At 37.2% G+C, this 21,702-nt stretch overlaps 2 protein-coding genes across 2 annotated transcripts; both read left to right on the top strand.

Annotated features, from left to right (window-relative positions):
• The first annotated feature begins 9,648 nt into the window (after positions 1–9,648).
• Positions 9,649–13,063, top strand: MURE (ALBINO OR PALE-GREEN 13). Its single transcript, XM_016334022.3, has 5 exons — positions 9,649–11,616; positions 11,793–11,909; positions 12,028–12,203; positions 12,436–12,581; positions 12,751–13,063. Exons 1-5 carry the CDS (start codon positions 9,762–9,764, stop codon positions 12,767–12,769), a joined length of 2,313 nt encoding a protein of 770 aa, XP_016189508.1. The 5' UTR covers positions 9,649–9,761; the 3' UTR covers positions 12,770–13,063.
• A 2,648-nt stretch (positions 13,064–15,711) lies between these two features.
• On the top strand, positions 15,712–17,053 carry LOC107630783 (aquaporin PIP1-3). The gene is made up of 3 exons (XM_016334021.3): positions 15,712–16,475; positions 16,566–16,706; positions 16,785–17,053. The coding sequence occupies exons 1-3, from the start codon at positions 15,849–15,851 to the stop codon at positions 16,878–16,880; spliced, it is 864 nt and encodes a 287-aa protein (XP_016189507.1). The 5' UTR covers positions 15,712–15,848; the 3' UTR covers positions 16,881–17,053.
• The last annotated feature ends 4,649 nt before the right edge of the window (positions 17,054–21,702 follow it).

Genomic DNA, 21,702 nt, shown 5'->3' with positions numbered 1-21,702 from the left:
ATATAATACTCACCCCTTTAGGAATTCAGCCTTCTTCCCCTTCCCATTTTATTCCACGCAGAAGATAAGAAGAAGAGAGCAAAAACCTAAAACACTATTCCCTTCCAAATTTCAATTGATCATAACTCTCAATCCATAACTCCGATTGACGAGCCGTTTATGGTCACACATTTGTCTCGAAATTCTCTTTAAATCCATCTGAACAAAGTGTTAAGAAACACAATTTTTTACCTAGTTCTTCATTCCATTCATTTTCGTGATTTTGGTTCATGGGTATTGAAGAATTTTGTATTTTTGATGGTTTAGGTGTAATCTAACTTAGGGTAGTTATTGGGTTTTGCCCAAATCATCAGTAGATAAGATAAGAAACCACTAAACCATTGTTAATTATTGAATTAGTAAACCCTAGTATTGATTATGATGAAATTGCAAGAAATTATATTGAATACATGTGAATTGAAGTCAAATCGATGAATTAGAGTGCTTGGAATAAAGCTTTGGTGGCTGAAACTTGTTGGTTTGACTTGGAGACTTGGAAGCTTGCGAAGAAAAGGTTTTGGTAGTATTTTGAGCTTGGAAGAAATCGGCCAAGGTATAGTTTCGGTTTCTTGTAGATAGTATATAATATTGTGTGAAACTTAGGCTAGTTATTTGTAAGATAGGTTGAATTGTATGAATTATTGATTGTTATTGAGAATTGAGAGTGTATGTTGATTGAGGGTAAAATGAGTTGTATGATGGAGCTTTAATATGATGCTATGTGAATGATAATTGTTGATGTGATAATGATTGATAATAATTGTTGGAATTAGTAGAATTATGAGTGGATAGTTTTGAATATATTGAAGGATTTAGGTGTTGGAATTGTGAAGTGATTGAGGAGTATGTGATAATGTGTAGAGGTAATTGGTATTGAATTGGGTGTGGTTTAATTGGTTAGGAAGGAGTATTTTGGAAACTTGAGGAATTTTGTTAAAAACCTATTTTTAACCAATTTTAATCGGCCATAACTTGGTTTTCGGACCTGTAAATTTGGTGAAACTTATTTTAAATTAAAATTGGAACCGTGAAGTTTATAACATTCGAAAAACAGATAAAAATGGATTATTAACAAAGGAGTTATGCGCATTTGAAGTTTGGTATGAAAAATTGAATTCTGCAGCAAAACAGCTTTTTAGAAAATTGATATGCGTGCGTACACGGAGGTGTTACGAGACACGAGTATTGGGCTCTGCTCAGTACTCTCGTGTATGCGGACATGGACACGCGTACACGGCACTATAAATGTTGAATTCTCACGTACGCAGATAGATGCATGCGTACGCGGCACTGTCATTCTTCAAATCTCGCATATGCGGCACTGCCATGCGACATGGGAAACCTCTTCTGACCAGCATGCTCACATACGTGGGTGGGATGCGTACGCATGACCACCTTGTTTTGCAGAAATTGTATTTTTGAGTTTTTAACTATTCCTTTAGTGGCATGCGTACACATAACCTCGTTGAGCGTGTTGGATAATTCTTGGAAGCAAAGATCTACATTTTGGGGATTTCATATTATGTATTTAGTGTGTGTGTGTGTGTGTGTGTGTGTGTGTGTGTACATTCTCCACTTTTGTATAAAACTTGTATTGTCTCTCCTAGAGGTTGACTTCGGAGAATCAGGATTTGTATTTGTCTTTTGGTATGTTTTGGGTTATATATATATATAAGCCTCCTTCTGCCTCGCAGGTCGAGGCTGGAGCTTGATATGTATTTCCTTTGGAACTCTTTATCCATATATATTATGTCTCTTCTGTTTCACTGTTATCTATGCGTTTTATTCTTAATCGTACGAGTGTGATGCGATTTTCTGTTTCTATTTTGTCTAACCTTTCTTTCAAGGCTCCTAGTTAAACTATCTTTCATATATATATATATATATACATACGTATTTTTGTTTTTAGAGGTCGTAGTGCCTCACCATCTTTGATTTATGACCGAGTCATAAAGCTTTATATCGTAGGGTGTTACAATTAACATTCATGCAACTCTTGGTACTTTTATTGAAGATATCTATATTCATATCTCTAAATCTCAAGATACTGAAGAAGACTTGAATAAGTCGATTGGGACTTTGACTAATCATGATGCTCAAGTGAAGAAATGTGAAACAGTCAAAGTCTAAATCGAAGAAGTCTTGTCGGAAAGCTAAACCAAAGAAAGGACCATGGCATTAAGACTCAAAGCTCTTGAAAAAGAATTGGGAGAGCTAAAGCTTGCAAAGAAAAATTTGCAATAATTAATGCAACTCTCACACTTCGACTTCAAAAAATTAGCAAGGCGTATACATCTAGGACATCTAGTTGCCCTACTTTTGTCGAAACGGTCGCTCATGTCACTCAAGTCAGAGATGAAGTTTCTCAAGCATCACATGCCCTAGGTCGACGGAAAGAAGATTTGAAACTTATGTTTAGGACTTTATTTTAATTTGTATCTTTAGTTGAACATTGACCTTTTTGTTTTTAATGATAACGATATGGTTTAAGATATTTTTCATTTTTGTGCTCTATTTGTCGATTATTTTCTATATCTTTTAACTCATACACATTGCCATCAAACACCTTGTCAACTCTAAAAGATCCTTCCCATGGAGGTGACCACTTTCCTTTAACTTGCTTAGTGAGAAGAATTAATTTTAAAACTAAGTCACCAACTGCAAATTTTTTATTTTTTACTTTCTTATTGTATGACTTATCTATAGATTCTTTCTGTCGAATTATTCTATCTAAAGCCATTAGTCGAGCTTGATCTAACTCATTTAATTCATCTATCATACTCGACTAGTACTGTTCAACAGATAAATCATTTTTTTGCCACTCTTATGCATTGAAAATCTATCTCAAGTGGTAGGATAGCCTTATGGCCACATACAAGTTCATAGGGTGTCGATTCTATAGCCTCTTTTGGTGAACACCTATATGCCCATAACACCTGCTTCAGGTATTATGCTAGTTTCGAGACTGTCTCCCTATATGATTTTTAATCAAACTTATCAAAATTTTATTAACAGTCTCGACTTGGCCATTAGCCTGTGCATAGTAGGAAGTCGATGATACTAAATCTCCAATCATTTGGATCAAGTGGATTCGCACAACAAACCCCTCTTAATTCCAAAGGAGTTAAGTTAGTTTCGATTTCACAAAATTCTTTCATCAAATTGGGAGACACTTTATAACCAGAAGCCATTTGAATTGACTCATTAGTTTCCTGATTTGACTCTCAAAATATATGCTTTATTGAAATAGAGTTAAATTATGCTAGTAGTTGAGCTTTTATCATAAATAACTTTTAAGTTTAGTACAAGAGAATTAGAGGGCTAAGAAAAGCTTCTCGACTACACCATATCTAATTTCTACGTCAGTCAATATTCAACTTAGATAGTAAACTATTCTCTCATTACCATCTTCATATTCTTGGGCTAGCATGCTCCCTAAGGTTGTTTCTAATCTAGCTATATAAAGTTTTGATGGTCGACATTGCTTGATAGGTGCTAGGATTGGTGGTGAAGTCAAATACCACTTTATCTGGTCGAATGCCTTTTGATGTTCATCCTCTCATTTGAATTCTTCTCCCTATTTTAATTTCAACAAAAGAGTAAATATTTTTGTTTTACCTAAAAGGTTCGAAATGAAACATCGAAGAAAATTTAATTTACCTAAAAAAGATTGAAGCTCTTTCTTATTCTTAGGAGGTGCTAAATCAAAAATAGCCTATCTTTGTTTGAATTCTTATTCTGCACAATGAATCCCACGAAGTTTCATGCAGACACACCAAAAGCACATTTTAATGGATTCATCTTAAGTCGATAATGTCTCATTCATTTAAAAGCAGTTTCTATATTACTTAAATGAGACTTTTTCAACTCCAATTTTACAACCACATCATCAATGTAAATTTTCATAAACTTACAATGAAATCATGAAAAATAGAGTTCATTTCTCTTTGGTAAGTGGCCCCTACATTCTTTAACTCAAATGGCATGACTAGCTATTCATAGGTGTCGATGGCTCCTGGGCATCAAAACACAGTCTTCGATACATCTTCTTAGGACATGAATATCTGATTGTATCCCGAGTATCTATCCATGAAGCTTAGAACTTCGCTTCCTGCTGCAGAGTTGATCAATATTTCTACAATTGACATGTGATACGCATCTTTTGGAGTAGCTTTATTCAAATCCCTAAAATCTATACACACTCTTAGTTTTTCATTTTTCTTAATTGCAGGTACAATATTAGAAATCCATTCGACATACCTGGCAGTTCAATAAATCCCACTTTCAGTAAACGCTCGACATCTTCCTTGATTTTGACCATGATCTCAGGTGCAAAGCGTCTAGGGGCTTGTTTAATGGGTCAAGCATTAAGGATGATAGGGAGCTTGTGCTCGACCAACGATCTATCCAACCCAAGCATCTCTTCATATTGCTAGGCAGCACAATCCTGATATTCTTTCAATACCTCTATTAACTCCTCTTTGAAAACAGGGTCTAAGCATTTACTTACATAAGTAACTCGACCTTTTCCACCAATATCGAATTTCTCGAGAGAGTCTTGTACTTTAACTTTTTTTATTGTGCAAATCTACTGAAAATAAATCGAACTTCTCAAATCCTAAGGGATCGAGATCATATATACAATCTAATACACGCTCACTTGTACACTCCTTTTTCTCAGCCATATAGGCTGAGAGTTGAGCCTAGTGGCTCGATATATCCATTAAATGGGTTGTGTGGCCAAGCCTTCCTTGGACTTAGGGACCAACTTCATACTATGGGCCTCAACATAGCTATTAGCATGATATTCCTTGAAACTGACATTCATCTGTTCAACATAGTGGGGGTTGTCGTCAGCTTCGATCTCCTCAATCTTGCCATCCTTATCCCAAAGCACCAGTTTTTATGCAGGGTTGAGGGAATTGTCCTACTCCATGGATCCAATCTCTTTCCAACAGTATATTGAAAGTAGCCTTGGTAGGTACCACTATGAATACCGTTGGTCTTTCGACACTTCCCACCTTCACCCTGGCAGGATCATACCCAGGACAGTTGTTGATTTACCATTGAATCCAATAACAACAAGGTTTGTCTTGATAAAATCTTCGAATGTCTTTTGAAACAACGGTAGCATACTTTCCGGAAGCAAATTAATCACTGCTTCTCTATCCACTAGGATGTGATTGATTACCAATCCTTCCACCGTGGCTTTGATATGCAACGGTTGAAGGTGACCCTTAATTATCTCATCACACCTCTCAAATAACAATTTCTTTAATCAACCTATTTTTGACAAACCTACACTCGTCTCCTGGGATGACATCATCGCAATCTCCTTCGAGACAATTCCAAGGGCTTTTAGGGTTACCCTAGAAGTCGAAAGGGAGTACCGACACCGTAGCCACATAACCAAAACCAGTTTCGCCAAACATGACATCCAAATAATCTTTGAATCCAGAATTGAAAGTTTTTGTCGATGCCTCTTCCTCTTCTTTATCCTTGGTAATTGGATTGGTTGTCGATGTATCTTTCGACACATCCTTTGATTTTTGGCCCTTGATCGAAGATGCTTTATCCTTCTTTTATTTTTGCTTGCTAGGTAATTTTCTCTCCTTATTAAATTATGGATACAGACCTTCTGTCGACATAAACCCCTTGTGCTTGAGTCACAGCTCCTAGAATGAAGGGAGCTCTATTTTGAAAATTGTGTTGAGAACTAGTTTGACTTCCACCGTGTGCATTTGCTGCTTAACAGCAATGCTTGCAGAGTCCTGACTCTTACTCGTTGCTTTAGTTGAGCTTGCCTCAGCTCTTCTTGATGTGTTCTCTACTATATTTGTAGGAGTTGAAGGCCTTAGTAGCTGAAGTGTCGAATAAAGCACTGCATCGAGGGCATATAGCAACGTTGCCTTCTTCTCTTTTCTTTAGCAAAAAAACCAACAGGTCCTCTCCTGCCTTTGGGTAAATAGGCATTTCTTCTCCGAACATATCAAGTTCTAATTGATCATCCTTTCCTATAGCCTTAACAGAAGCCATGTTGATTGAGAAAACCATTTTTCTAATTTCAACAAAGTACGACATGACCTAGAAAAGATTAGAATCCACTTTCATCTCAGGTTTCTCTGCGAACTTTAGTCGACCATCTTTGATTGCCTTATGTATCAAGTCCCTAAATCATACACAATTATTAGTATAGTGGCTAAGAGCTTGATAAAATTTACAAAAACTTTTATTTCTAATTTTAGAAACATATGGCATTCTTTTCCCTTCAGGAAGTATGAGTTGTTTGTCTTTTAAAAGCATGTGGAATATCTGTTCTACTTTTGTCAAGTCGAAATAATAATAACTTCTTCCTTCGGACAAAGGAGTTTTGTCTTTTGCTGGATTAAGAGATCAAAACACATAAGAAGGTTCATCATTTAATTCTACAGCAAAAGCAAATTCATTATTCAACTCTTCTTCACTCATAAAATAAACATAATTCACTTTTTTGTTGAAGAAATTTTTTCTTTTGCTCGACTCATGTTCTTCTTTTTCTTTGTTCAACTTTTCAATTTGTTGAACCTTATCGGCTAACTCAGCCAAGTCTAGAAAATTTTGGTTTACTATTTTTTTAATACTGAAGTCGAGACCATTGATAGTCATTTTGACTATTTCAGGTTTAGGAATAAGAGTAAAATATATGTTTCACATATTCTTGAATTGTATCAAATAGTCATCGATCGACTCGGATTTTTTCCTTTTCACTGTGAACAAGTCAGATAAAGTTATTTTCATTTTACCTCTAAAGAATTGATCATGAAAATTTCTTTCTAACTGAACCCAGCTGTGGATTGAGTAAGGTTACAAAATTGAAAACCATGTAAAAGCATTCTTTGTCAGAGAAGAGGAAAAATATTTCATTTTCAAGTATTCATTACTAACTAGTTCACCAATTTCAACTGTATAATGAGCTACAAGCTCGACAGTAAATTTCACACTCTTACCTACAAATTTAGTGAGGAATTTGGGGGGTTTTGACTCCCCAAGAGAGTTCAGCTTACAAAATAAAATATGGAAAGGGAGAGATAAAATAGGGTTGATTTTTCACCCCTATATTAAATCCTCCCCCATTCAAGATTTGCTCGACAGCTTGGGTTATGTTTTGACCATACGCTTGAGCAGCATTGTTTGCTCTAACCTCGTTTAAAATTCTATTTGGATCATCTCCTCTATAATTACTGGTAAATTATTTGCATGCAATCCATGCATTATTACACCTATGAGTGGTACAAACCATCGATTAATTGCCCCTGCAATGTCATCGACACGTCGAGCTATTTGCTCTATTCTCGCATTATTATTTTTCACTATTGGATTTAAAACTATATCCATCTGCTGAGTGAGCATATTTACTAGATCATGATTGTTATCTTCTATTTGTTGCGTAAACATGGCCAGGAATTTGACTGTATTTAGAGATGTTGTTCCGACAGGAACCTATTTTGACATCTCTGAAAATATAGACTCTCCTATTCTGGTTGGTGACCTTGTGGCGGTTGTCATTGTGCCTTGTATCGAAAACACATTTGACATCATTAAGGTAGGTTGAGAGGACATGGGAACAAAATCTAAATATGGTAGATTATTCATCAAATATTGATAAGCATTATGATTTGTCATAATAGGATTAGTTGGTATACCCATTGGAGGGTAACCTGGTGAAGGTCTAGGGTTATACAAGGGGTTATTCCTTGTAGCGGTTGTACCTCCTATATAGTCCATGTTGGAATTTTTTAACGGTGAAAAATAATTTGGAGGTAATCTATATGGAGGCCATGTAGTGGCCACAGTCGAAGGGATTCTTTATGTGATCACTAGATTCATCCTTCGATTTGAAATGCCCACTGACGGAGCAGCCTCTGTCTCTGAGCCTCTCGTATGTTCCTCAGTATCATTATTCGATGTATTAGTCAAAGTAGAGGCTCTATTAGACATTATTAATTTTTTACTGCGTAATCGCATGTAAAGTTTGACACGTTAACTTAATCCAGGGTCTCACTAGGCGTGCCAATTTGTTTCACTTGATTTTTGGTAACCTCGACAGGGTGTCGAATCAAGCTTGTATCAAGATTTCAATTCAGGGAGCAAATACGACTTCTCTTAAAAGAGTGGACCCAACCTAGAATTTACTTAGTGTATTTATCGAACGATTATTTGCAAGAAATACATGAAAAGGACTTGGTGAAATTGTGACAAATAATGTAAAGAATTACAATAATATGTATATATATATATAATAAATGAAAATTTTAAACAAATAGAAAAGTGAAATAGCAATTGAAAGGAAAACGGAATGCTTGAAGAAAAAAAAGAAAAATACTCAAAGAAAAGAAAACAAAAGAAATATAAATAAATTAAAAGTTGACTCCAAACACTTACATATACTTGCACTCCATAATTCTCCTTAGCGTCAACATAACTTGGATTTTACATAATTTTGTGTGATGATAAAGTGTTCAGATTGAAGTCCCTTAACTCTTCCAAATTTCTCTTATTTTATAGAATACAAAGATGGATTACAGAATGCTTCTCTCTTTCCACGATCTAACTTCCCATTTTTCTCAAACTCTCACAACCCGCGATCTTGCCTAATTACCTTGACTATGAATGACTTTGTTCTCCAAAGTGGACACCCCACGTCTTTACTTTTACCTTGATCTCCAAACCCCATGTTTTATATAGTGCTATTAGATAAAACCACGTACAATTATCAAATTTCGACTTAAGTCCTTCTCGACTCGACTCTTCTCATAGTCGACATTTTGTCATGGTCAAATTTTCAATTGGTCTGAATTTTGTACTAACAATATTATACTTATATATTTAATTAGGTAAGTATCCATATAAAAGTTATACAAATATGATAATTAAATTTTTTTAAGTAATTTAATATATTTAACTAAAGTATATATATACTCATGATCTTAGTATTTTTGTAAAATATGACTTCTCATTTAAATTTGTCGAGATCAATATAAATATTGGTAACAAATTAAGGTCTGTAATATATATTATAATTTGTCTTCAATTAATAATAAATAAATAAGTAACAATTATGCACGGTAGTATTACGGTATTACCCAATAATTTTTTTTTGTGTTCATGGTATTCTTTAGTCCGACAGGTCCAAAATTATTCTGTCACGGATCTAATTTTTATTTAAAGGTCTGTGGTTGGCCAATAAAATTCTGCATGCACAATGTGGGATTCAAATTCTCGACACTTACTTAAACGAGTGAACTAACTACTCAACCAACCCAAGTTGGTTTACCCAATAATCTTTTTTTTTTTTTGGACAAAGTCCAGATTGAACCAATAATGTTTTAGTCAACAAAAACTTATCCCACAAATGGGATTTTCAATTTTTGGGAAATGGATAGGGCCGAGATCAAGAAAGGATGACTACAGTGCTAGTGGACAACAATAATGAAATGATCCAGATTAAGGCCCACTCCATGGATGGAAAGCAACAGCATAGAAGCTTGCAATGAGTTCTGACCAAAAAAGAAAAAAGGTTGCAATTAGTTTAATCAAAACGTGACATTGATTTTTTAATTAAGAAAGTCATAAAACCCTGTCACTCCCTAGTCTCTATCCATCTTGTCTGGGTTGTCGTAAGTCCAAAGGCTAAAACCCCTTAGGCCTTACCACTTCCACTTCGCCCGTTTCCCTCCATCTCCATGGCATTGCAATTCCTTTCTGTTCCACACTTTCTATCTCCTAAAACAACAAAGAACTCCATAACTGTAATTAACTCCCCACACTTTCATTTTCGTTCCACACTCTTCCTTCCTTCTTTCAATCCCACTCCATTCCCAACGCTTCTTCGCTCTCGACCTCCCGGAGCTATTGGCCCCGACGGCAAGTTCTACCCTAACTCCGCCGACGATGACCCCCCTGAGGTCCTCGACGACTCCTCCCACGGCTTCTCCACCTTCCACCAAATCCAAGCGCAGGCCAACCGTGCCCGCCAGCTCCAGGAAGAGGACTTCGAGAAGAACCAGTCCACATACCTCGCCGCCATAGCTGACGTCGAGGATGCCCCCGATAACACCTCCCTTATCGATTCTGACAACTCCGGGGACGACCTGTTCGGCGAAATTGACAAGGCAATTGCTTTGAAGCGCAAGGAGTTCGTCAAGGAGGGGCTTCTTCCGCCCAATCCAAGGAAAGATCCCGCAATTGAGGGAATCGAAGAGCTTCAGCCCGAGGAGGTCGTTGATTTGGAGGAAATCAGTGAGCTTCAGGGTCTCCGGGTGGTTTCCGCGGATGATTCCGACGAACCGTTATTAAATGAAGGTGAATTCCATGGGCAAAAAATTCGAGGTTCGGTATCTGAATCTCAGTCTCCTTTTGATTTAGATTTCGATATGTATGGGAAGAGTAAGGCTAGGATTGTGGAACCTAAGTTTAGGATGAGTTTAGCTGAACTTTTGGATGAGAGCAAGGTGGTGCCTGTTTCTGTGTATGGTAACTTGGAGGTTGAGATAACTGGGATTCAGCACGATTCGAGGATAGTAACTTCCGGTGACTTGTTTGTGTGCTGTGTTGGGAGGAAAACCGATGGGCATTTGTTCTTGACTGAAGCTGATAAGCGAGGAGCTGTTGCTGTTGTGGCCAGTAAAGAGATTGACATTGAGGAAACCTTGGGTTGCAAGGCTTTGGTCATTGTGGAAGACACTAATGCAGTTCTTGCTGCGTTGGCCGCCTCGTTTTATAGGCATCCTTCCAAGAACATGGCCGTTATTGGCATCACTGGGACGTATGGGAAGACAACCACCACATATTTGATAAAGAGTATGTATGAGGCGATGGGGCTACGGACAGGGATGTTCAACTCGGTTGCTTGTTATGTGCACGGGGATAATCAGTTGGAGTCACATAATAAAACCCCAGATGCTGTTTTAGTTCAGAATTTGATGGCGAAGATGCTTCACAATGGAACTGAAGCTGTAGTCATGGAGACTTCTTCTGATGTATTGGCTCAAGGGAAGTGTGATGAGGTTGATTTTGATATTGCGGTCTTTACAAATTTGAGTGAGGATGCAGATAGAGATGCGAAGGTTAAATTGTTCTCAAGAATGGTGGATCCTGAACGGCATAGGAAGATTGTTAACATTGATGATCCAAATGCACATTTCTTCATTTCCGAGGGAACTCCAGAAGTTCCCGTTGTAACGTTTGCATTGGATAATAAGAGTGCGGATGTTCATCCCTTGAAGTTTGAACTCTCCTTGTTTGAGACGCAGGTGTTGGTTAATACGCCCACTGGCATACTAGAAATTTCTTCAGGTTTGCTCGGAAAGCATAATATTTACAACATTCTTGCTGCAGTGGCAGTTGGAATTGCTGTTGGGGCACCCTTAGAGGATATTGTTAGAGGGGTTGAAGAGGTTGATGCAGTTCCTGGTAGGTGTGAGTTAATTGATGAAGAACAAGCATTTGGGGTGATAGTGGACTATGCAAAAACTCCCGATGCCCTTTCTAGATTGCTTGATAGTGTAAGAGAGCTTGGACCTCGCAGGATTATAACTGGTAGGTTTGCATTTCTCTTAATTGTGTGCAAACTTCCTTCTTTGTTTGCTTTTTTTGGGATTTGAAGAAAACAAACAAATCATTCTCTGTCGAAATTTGAAATTGCATAAGTTCAATGACATGCATTCCTTGACTAAAAGTTGTTGCTTATGTTGCAAAATTTCTTTCTATTGAAGTTATTGGGTGCTGCGGTGAGGGCGACAGGGGGAAGAGACCTATGATGACCAAGATAGCAACAGATAAAAGTGAAGTGACCATGCTGACATCTGACAATCCCAAGAGTGAAGATCCATGTATGTATTTTGAGCATGGAATATCCTTCTTGGAGACATATCAATGTTTGTAGATGCAAAGAAAGTGGCAACCTTCCTCGTCGTAATTTTGACTTACTAACTTTCACCTTCTATGCAGTGGATATTTTGGATGATATGCTGGCTGGGGTAGGATGGTCAATGCAGGACTACCTGAAACATGGAGAGAATGATTATTATCCACCTCTTCCAAATGGTCATAGGCTTTTTCTCCACGACATTAGGAGGGTAGCTGTGCGAGCTGCAGTTGCAATGGGAGAGGAGGGTGATGTAGTTGTAAGTTATCAAAGTGCCTTCTACGTTGCACCCTTCTTTTGTTCCTCGTTGAAATATCAGTTTGACCTATCTAGTACTTAGAAAAAGTAGAATTCCACCATATTTCCCATTTTAGTTGCCTTTCTGCCTAATTCCTATTAAGATACGAAACAAGTAATCCTTGTCCTATTATGTTAATATACAAGAAAAAGTAGTTATTAATTTTCGTGTATTTTAAATATGCATGGTACAGGTGGTTGCCGGCAAAGGTCATGAAACATATCAGTTAGAAGGTGATAAGAAAGACTTCTTTGATGATCGGGAAGAGTGCCGAGAGGCATTGCAGTACGTAGATGAGCTTCACCAAGCTGGAATAGATACAAGTGAATTTCCATGGAGGTATGTTTTCCTCTTTTAGTGCTTTCTGTAACGTGGCAAGGCTGGTTCCTGGCATTACCCAATGCAAATGTGAAGAAAAGCAGGGAATAAGAATTATCTGTTACGAAGTCAAAAAAAAAAAAAGTCACCTGCTTCTTTTTATAATTTTGTTATGCATATCGTGTCGCAGGTTACCAGAGAGCCACTGATCGCATTTACTTGTTCCGCTGTACAAATTGAGCGTGTTTAAAGAAAGCCTTTCCCTGATTAGATGCTCACTGGCCTATGCAATTTCAGCAATGATCTTCAGAGTTCCAACCCAAAGTTACTAGCACTTCAGCATACTACAGTTTTATCTAACCGTATATTTTTGTTAATAGAAGTGTAATATTTTTTTCCTACCCCATTTGCTGCCTGCAATGTCCTTCTCACTGTAATTCTACATAATTTAATTAATTAATTAATGAAGAGTGATGGAGTAGTCGTCCTCTCTTTTTTTTTTTTTTTTTTTTTTTTCTTTAGTGGTATTGAATGTCTGATTTGCTTTTGAGTCACAGTGAGAATGGGAAAGCATCTGAAATATGAAGCAAATTATTTGGGTATGAGTAGGCCCAAGATCCACTCAGTATTAATATGACGGCCTATTACACGGCAGCGCCAAAAGTAAAAGTACTTCCAACAACACATTGAAGACAAGAAAGAAAACCAAAGAAACAGACAAGAACGACGAACTAAATCAATGAACAGCAGATGCAGAGCGGAAGAAAAGTGTTCTTGCAAATTCACAATCATATAAAAACAATTTCACTATATGTAGACGGTCACCAATTGTTTTATAAAGAAATTTTGCTGTACTTGAATGAAACAAATCATAATCTAAATCCTCTGCCAGCATGTACGATTTTCTAATTGAAGCCTAATTTACTCCTTTTTTTTATAAACTCTAATTTGATCAAAATTTTGAATTTAAATTCGTCAAGATCCTTAATATTTTTATATTTACTTCACAACTATAATATATTCTCCCCTGAAAACCCTAAGAATGTAATATTTACTTGTATGCATATTGAATGACATTGATATATGGAAGAAGATGATAATAAGATTTTTTTATTTTTGAGTGAGAAGAGAGGGAAAAAGGAATGTTAGTGGTGCGGGGTGGGGTAGTTGTTCCTGGCATGTCTACAACTGCATCAGTGTGTGTGAGTTGACGCAACTCGCCAATTGCCAGTTGGGTATCCCATGAGTCTGAGCTGGCTTCACAAAATATAAACCCTCCTTCACTCCTTGTATCCGAATGTGATTGTGTTGATACGTATCATACGATAATTGGTGGAATATTTGAGACAAAACAAATGCACATCATTTGTTAGATTCATTATTCTTCATGGTCATCATCTAAGTAATACTTAAGATAAAAAAGATAACGATCCCTAAAAGCATCCAACTTTAGAAAATGCATGTGCTTTGCGGACTATGTTATGCTAATACGAATGATATCCTTCTTTGGACACATAGGTTTAAAAATACTGAATCAGGCTGCTTCAACGCAAAGAAAACGTTTGTTATTACGAGTCTTCTTTATTATCAACTCAGCTTTAGTTTGATATTCAAACTTTTATTCCAATATTATCTTTCATCAGGGATTATTATTATTATTATTATTATTATTATTATTATTATTATTATTATTATAAGATCCTAATTCGCAGAGTTACGATAATTAAGAATCACGGGTACAAGAAGAGCGGTGACCAAAGAAGAACGGCGACAGAAGCTAGTTATATATAACGCTAACGTAAACTGTTGCAATGCAAGTAGGAACAGAAAAGGGTACAATAACTACAAACTGCAGTGTATGATTATGACCAAAGAGGAGAAAACAAACCTTCATGGCCGTGTCCATGTGCCCAGTGAATGCTGTCTCTTTCATTCCCAACGGTCAAAAACAACAACCCTTGAATTTTGATCCCCGTGACTGTGATTTTCCTACCGTTAAGACTACCTTTGTTTGCATTTTTTTTTTCAAATCTGGCAAGAAGAAATGTTGATACAATTTATCACATACCTAACATTACGTAGAGCCGTAGACTATTGAGTCACATAGAGTAGCCCGTACTTTGACACAACACGAGACTTCAATAACGGGTGTAGTTGAATGTAATTATGTAATGAGGTAATTCACTTTAGATGATGATTCAATTAAATCGATTTAAAAGTAAGCTGATTTTGGAGTGTAACTGTTCAATGTCTTTTCTTTGAAACGAATCATTGCAAACAGCAAAGACATGTTGTGTGGTCTGTGGCGGATAATAACAAGACAAAGGAAAGGAAAGGAACCAGCCAGAACCCGCTCATGACTTTCCAGAATACTCCATTCGCCTACTTATGTGATTCCTCTATAAACTTAAAAAATAAAAATTGAAAAATGCTATTCTCTTTTCTAATATAACAGTTTAATCCCCATCTTTCTGGTTAACTTATCCAAAAGGTTGCTATAGTGAAATTCCAAACAAATATTTTGTTTAATTAATACAATTTTTTTTTTATTATTGAATAACAAAAATGTGTTTCTCAATGGTATACAAAATGTCAAAATATAAGATATATAACATAACATATATATCTCCCAATGATAACATTACAGTAAAGTAATAAAGTTAGAAACTCATTTTTTAAAGTACAATTCCAGTTATGATGCTAAAAAGAAAAAACAACCACAATTGACCTTTTTGTTTGCTTGAGTTTGAATATATTTATTATAGATTTAAGAACATTTTAATTTATTATTCATAAAAAATTTTGATTTTTTCATATATTAAATGTATAGTAAATAAATTAAAAAATGAAGTTTTATATATTTTTCATAAGAAAAATTTGAATTAATAATTGGGGAGTGCTAGGGGAACAATGAAAATTTTGAACAACATGAACAACCACCAATCAAATGAAAATACATTACACTCTAATTTAATGCTACTAATTAAATTTACTCTTTTAACCCTATTAATTCACATTGTTTACACATTGTTCAAAAATCTTGTTGGTTACCTATACTTTTCCTTAATAATTTTAGTATGTAGTTATGTACCTTGGAAAACATTTACACATGTTAGTTAAATTCATTTATTATCTGGTATCCTCTTGTTTCCAACCATATATAATGTGAGAGACCTAATTCTTATCCTAACATATCAAGATTGTGAGACTGAGGAGGAGGGAGAAAAGCAGAGAAAAAAAGAGAGCACTTGTGTTGTGAGGTGTGAGAAAAGAAAGAAAGAAAGAAAGATGGAAAACAGGGAGGAAGATGTGAAGGTAGGAGCAAGCAAGTTCAGAGAGAGGCAGGCAATAGGGACAGCAGCACAAACAGAGAGAGACTACAAGGAGGCACCAGCAGCACCATTGTTTGAGGCAGGTGAGCTCAAGTCATGGTCGTTCTACAGAGCAGGCATTGCTGAGTTTGTGGCCACTTTCTTGTTCCTCTACATCACGGTCTTGACTGTAATGGGTGTCAAGAGGGAGCCCTCCATGTGCTCCTCTGTTGGAATCCAGGGTATTGCTTGGGCCTTTGGTGGCATGATCTTCGCCCTTGTCTACTGCACTGCTGGAATCTCAGGTGGACACATAAACCCAGCAGTCACCTTTGGACTCTTTTTGGCAAGGAAGTTGTCCCTCACAAGGGCAATATTCTACATAGTCATGCAGTGTCTTGGAGCTATATGTGGTGCTGGTGTAGTGAAGGGATTTGAGGGTAATGCTCGCTATGAGATTTTAAAAGGAGGAGCCAATATGGTCAACCATGGTTACACCAAGGGTGATGGCCTTGGAGCTGAGATTGTTGGCACCTTCGTCCTTGTCTACACCGTTTTCTCTGCTACTGATGCCAAGAGAAACGCTAGGGACTCTCATGTCCCTGTATGTACTCTTTTCTACTCTCTTCTCTTGTACCACTTTTCTATTGTTTGTATTTAGGAATATAACCTTTTTTAAATGGTATAAATGTAGGTTTTGGCCCCTCTCCCCATTGGCTTTGCTGTGTTCTTGGTCCACTTGGCTACCATTCCCATCACAGGAACTGGCATTAACCCAGCAAGGAGTCTCGGAGCTGCCATTATCTACAACAGGGACGAAGCGTGGGATGACCATGTAAGATCTAAACCCTTGAAATTCTGTTCCCTTTAACCAAACCACTTCAGTAAAATTTTTATGCTTTTTGTTTTACAGTGGGTTTTCTGGGTTGGACCTTTCATAGGAGCTGCTCTTGCTGCCGTGTATCACCAGATAGTGATCCGAGCCATTCCGTTCAAGACAAGGGCTTAACTTCAAAGCGATTAGACATGCTCTATGCTCGTTCTGTATCATGTTTCTGCCGTTTGGACCTTCTTATGAATTTGTTTCTGTTAATCCTTTATCAATTATCATGTATGTGTGTGTAAAGTATGACATGGTTACTTGTTTTTTGGCGACAATATGAACCAGTGGTTGTTCTTTTATGTTTTGTTATTTGTTAACTGGGTGAAGTACAAACAGTTATTGGCGACTATTCTTAAGTTTGTGGCTAATTTTTTGAGTTAGAAAAAGTATTGGTTGTTGTGAAATAACTAAATAAATAAATAAGAAAGATATAAATATAAAATATAAATATAAAATATAAATATAAAACTCCTAGTATTAATGTTCACCAATATAATTATTGTAATATAATAGAAGTAATTTTACTAAGTAGGATCGTATATAAAACTCTCATTTTTTATATGCTCGATCTGTAGGTCGAGACAAAATTTAGTCTTTCCAAGATCTTTCATCTCAAACTCTTCTTTTAGAGTTTTTATAATTGTTGGAATCTCTTAAGGAATCCCAATGATATTTAAATCATCAATGTACACAGCAATTAATAATGAATCCAGATGCAGTTTTCTTTATGAAAACACATGGACAGATATCATCATTCTTGAATCCATTTTTGGCCAGATACTCAGTAAGACGATTATACCACATTCGTCCAGATTGCTTTAGACCATATAAAGATCTTTGCAATTTGACTGAGTATAACCCTTGCGAATATTCATTGGATGGTTTAGATTTCTTTAGCCCTTCAAGGACTTTCATATAGATATCCCGATCTAATGAGCCGTATAAATAGGCTGTTACCACATCCATTAAATGCATATGCAGTTTATGATATGCAGATAAACTGACCAAATAACGCAATGTTATCGCATCCACTACAGGGGAATACGTTTCTTCATAATCTATACCGGACCTTTATGAAAAACCTTGTGCCACAAGACGGGCTTTGTAGCGCACAACTTTATTTTTCTCATTTCGTTTTCTCACAAATACCCACCTGTATCCAACAGGTTTTACATCTTCAGGTGTACGGATTACAGGTCCAAAGACTTCACGTTTTGCAAGTGAGTCTAGCTCAGCCTTCATGGCTTCTTCCCATTTTGGCCAATCATTCCTTTGTCGACATTCTTCGACTGATCTTGGATCAAGATCCTTACTTTCATGCATGATATTTAATGCCACATTATATGCAAATATTTCATTGACAATTGTCTTATTTCGGTCCCATTTCTCTCTTGTAAAGACATAATTTATCGAGATCTCGTCATTTTTATAATTTTCAGGTACCTGAACGTCTTCTGGCGTTAAAACTATATCAGAATTTTGGACAACTGCAGGTGTCTTTACTTTGTCTTTTTCAACAGGAATAGTATTTATCTCTTTTCTCTTTCAAGGATTTTTATCTTTGGAACCGACAGGCCTGCCACGCTTCTGGCGTGTATTTGCTTTGGTGGCAATTTGTCCAACTAGGACATCAATTCGAATTGGGGCATTTTCCGCTGGTATATACGACTTGGTTATCCTCTTTGTATCGAAAAATGCATCAGGCAATTCATTTGCTATTCTTTACAAATGTATAATCTTTTGAACTTCTAGTTCACATTGCCCTAATCGAGGATCTAAATGCATCAACGATGATGCATTCCAATTAAGTTCCTTTTCAGGAAGCTTATTCTCTCCCCCTAATGTTGGAAATTTTTATTCATCAAAATGACAATCTGCAAACCGGGCTTTAAATACATCTCCAGTTTGTATCTCAAGATACCTCACTATAGAGGGAGAATCATATCTAACATATATCCCCAATTTTCTTTGGGGTCCCATTTTGGTGTGATTAGGTGGTGCAATGGGAACATATATCGCACACCTAAATATTTTTAAATGGGAAACATTTGGCTGCTGGCCAAATGCTAATTGCATAGGAGAGAACTGATGGTAACTCGTTGGCCTCAAACGAATAAGTGATGCGGTATGTAAAATAGCATGCCCCAAACCGAGGTTGGGAGATTTGTTCTCATAAGCAAGGGTCTAGCAATTAATTGGAGGCGTTTAATAAGTGGTTCTGCAAACCCATTTTGTGTCTGGGCATAAGCTACTGGATGTTCAACACTTATTCCATTAGCCATACAATAAGCATCAAAGGCTTGGGAAGTAAATTCACCAGCATTATCAAGACGAATTGCTTTGATTGGATTTTCTGGAAATTGTGCTTTTAATCGAATAATTTGAGCCAGTAATCTCGCAAACGCCAGGTTGCGAGAAGATAATAAGCACACATGTGACCATCTCGAAGATGCGTCTATCAGGACCATAAAATATCTAAAAGATTCACATGGTGGATGAATAGGTCCACATATATCACCTTGAATCCTTTCTAGGAATTCAGGGGACTCAAATCCAATCTTTACTGGTGATGGCCTTAAAATTAACTTCCCTTGAGAACATGCAACACAACAAAATTCACTAGTTTTAAGAATCTTCTGGTTCTTTAGTGAATGTCCATGAGAGTTTTCAATAATTCTTGTAAGACCCGGTTAATTAACGACTAATTAAACCATAAATGATAATTTATTCTAGAAAGCCAAAAATGTGATTTTTATGGCTTAATATGATAGAGGAGATTGAGACGAGAATTTCGGTACCAATTTTATAGAAATCGGACCAAGATTGGACCGAACGGGCCAAACCAGGCCAACCGGACCCAAAGTGTGCCCTTGGCCCAACTAAACTAAACCAAAACCCTAGTTTTCAGCACTCCCTCTCCTCATTTGTTAGACACACACGCTGAAATAGAGTAAGGGAGGGGAAGAACACTATCTCAAACTTCTATCTCTCACTTGATCTTCAAACCACCATAACTTTTGAGAGCTCCGATTGCCGCACCGTTTACGGCCACGTGTTCACCACGGGGAGCTCTACAAAACCCATATAATCAATCTTGAGGTAAGACACGTTCTACTGTTCGAAATTCCAGCCCTTGTTTTCGAGTTTCTTGGGTGAAATATTGAGATTTTGGGTTCTTTGATGTTATAGGGCCCAACTCTCTTGAAGGAGGAGGTTAATCTTGTCTCCTTGGACCTTGGGTGTGGTAAGATTCTCAACCCTAGTGTAAATTGTTGTTCTATGATGTTTGGGTATTGAGATGTTGTGTATGGGTATGATGATTGTGGCTTAGGTTGTGTGTATGTAAATATTGGAGCTTGATTGGTGATTTTGGAAAGCTGGAGAGAGAGTTTTGTGTGATAAAATCTGTTCTTGGAAGTATTGAGACCTTGAGAGCTTGAGGAAAAGTGATTTGGAAGTGCTCTGGTTGAGCTTGGAAAATCGGCTAAGGTATGGTCTCGGTTTCTCGTATCTAATATGTAATGTGGTAGGAAATACTTAGGCTAGAGGCCCTAAGATAGGCATTGAATTGATGATGTTGTTGAATGGTTGAGATATATGATGTGATCATATATGTGATTATGAATATTGATGCCTTGATTGTGTGATATATGAGAAATGTATGTTGTGATATATGCTTGATGAATGATTCAGGTTGAATTGGTGGGTGGTACCATGTTGATGGTGAGTATGATGATGATTATGTATAATGATGGTTGATTGGAAATGGTATTATTGGAAATTGGGATGAGGAAGGATGTATGACATGATATTGTGTTTGTCCTTTAGCCATTGATTGAGAAGTGTTAAAATGGTTGGATGGTGGTTTTGCGAATTTTGGTAAAGTGTCAATGTGTGAGTTGAGGATGGCTTGATGTTGATTTTGGTACATTTTGATTGATTTTAAAAAGGATTGAAATTGGCATGTTTTGGTTGATTTTGAAAATAGTTGAAAGTGACTTGTTTTGAAAATGGCACTTTGTGGTTTTGTATGAAAACATGGTTTTTGGGCATGCTTTGACGGGACATAACTTGAACTACGGATCCCCGTTTTGTACCAAACTTGTTTAGAAATGAAATTGGATCCGGGATGTCCATGCCATTCAAAGAATGGGCGAAAAAAGATTTAAAACGAGAAAGTTATGTCCTTCGGAAGATTGGGGGTTGAATCTGTGAATTCTGCAGCTTTTAACTTAGAAAATTTTTAGCAGAATAACCCCCACGCGTAGGCGCACTTGGTGCATGCGTATCGTTCTTCAAGAAGGCACAATCCACGCGTGCGCGTGGTGTGCGCGGGCGCGTCGATGCGCTGCACCAAATGCCCAGCCTTTTTCCAAAGAGTTGTACCAGAGTTATGCCAGTTTTGTGCCTGGGGCACAAATGTGCCCGCGCGTACGCGTTGGTGATGCGTACGCGTCGTTGGCTATTTTTCAATCCACGCGTCCGCGTGTATGGCGCTTGCGCGCCGATAAGATTTGTGGCCATCCACGCGTGCGCGTGGAGTGCGCGTATGCGTGGCCCGTTTCCATCCCAAAGTTGGTTTTTGAGTTTTAAAAGCCAAATTTTATACTTCTAAGCCTCCGATCTCACAACTTATGTCTTAAATCATTATGATATGCCTAGCAATGAGACAAGGAGCTAGTAAATGTGGTAACTTACGAGTGAAGCAAGGAAAAAATGAATGATCAATGAGGATCAAATATGATTATGTGAGATGCGGAGGATGGCGGTGGAAGTGCTTGTTATGCCATGGGCTGAAGGGCCGTAATTGTTAATGAATTGGCTGGTTATGGATTTAACCGTGAGCCGGATGGCTAGATTATTGCCGTGTTACGGCAGAGCCATGATTATGGCTAAGTATAAATGAATATATGCTGTTGAATGATTTGTGAATGTTGTACTTCCACTA

This window comes from Arachis ipaensis, chromosome B3, assembly GCF_059453495.1.
Source record: "Arachis ipaensis isolate K30076 ecotype BB chromosome B3, ASM5945349v1, whole genome shotgun sequence".
Taxonomy (NCBI): domain Eukaryota; kingdom Viridiplantae; phylum Streptophyta; class Magnoliopsida; order Fabales; family Fabaceae; genus Arachis; species Arachis ipaensis.
The sequence above is the reverse complement of the archived record's forward strand: the minus strand, read 5'-3'. Positions and strand labels throughout refer to the sequence as shown.

Coding starts and splice junctions, on each gene's coding strand:
- LOC107630783 (XM_016334021.3), top strand. CDS start 15,849: ATGGAAAACAGGGAGGAAGATGTGAAGGTAGGAGCAAGCAAGTTCAGA. Junction 16,476..16,565: donor CTAGGGACTCTCATGTCCCT/GTATGTACTCTT, acceptor GTATAAATGTAG/GTTTTGGCCCCTCTCCCCAT. Junction 16,707..16,784: donor ACGAAGCGTGGGATGACCAT/GTAAGATCTAAA, acceptor TTTGTTTTACAG/TGGGTTTTCTGGGTTGGACC.
- MURE (XM_016334022.3), top strand. CDS start 9,762: ATGGCATTGCAATTCCTTTCTGTTCCACACTTTCTATCTCCTAAAACA. Junction 11,910..12,027: donor TCCCAAGAGTGAAGATCCAT/GTATGTATTTTG, acceptor CCTTCTATGCAG/TGGATATTTTGGATGATATG. Junction 12,204..12,435: donor GAGAGGAGGGTGATGTAGTT/GTAAGTTATCAA, acceptor TGCATGGTACAG/GTGGTTGCCGGCAAAGGTCA.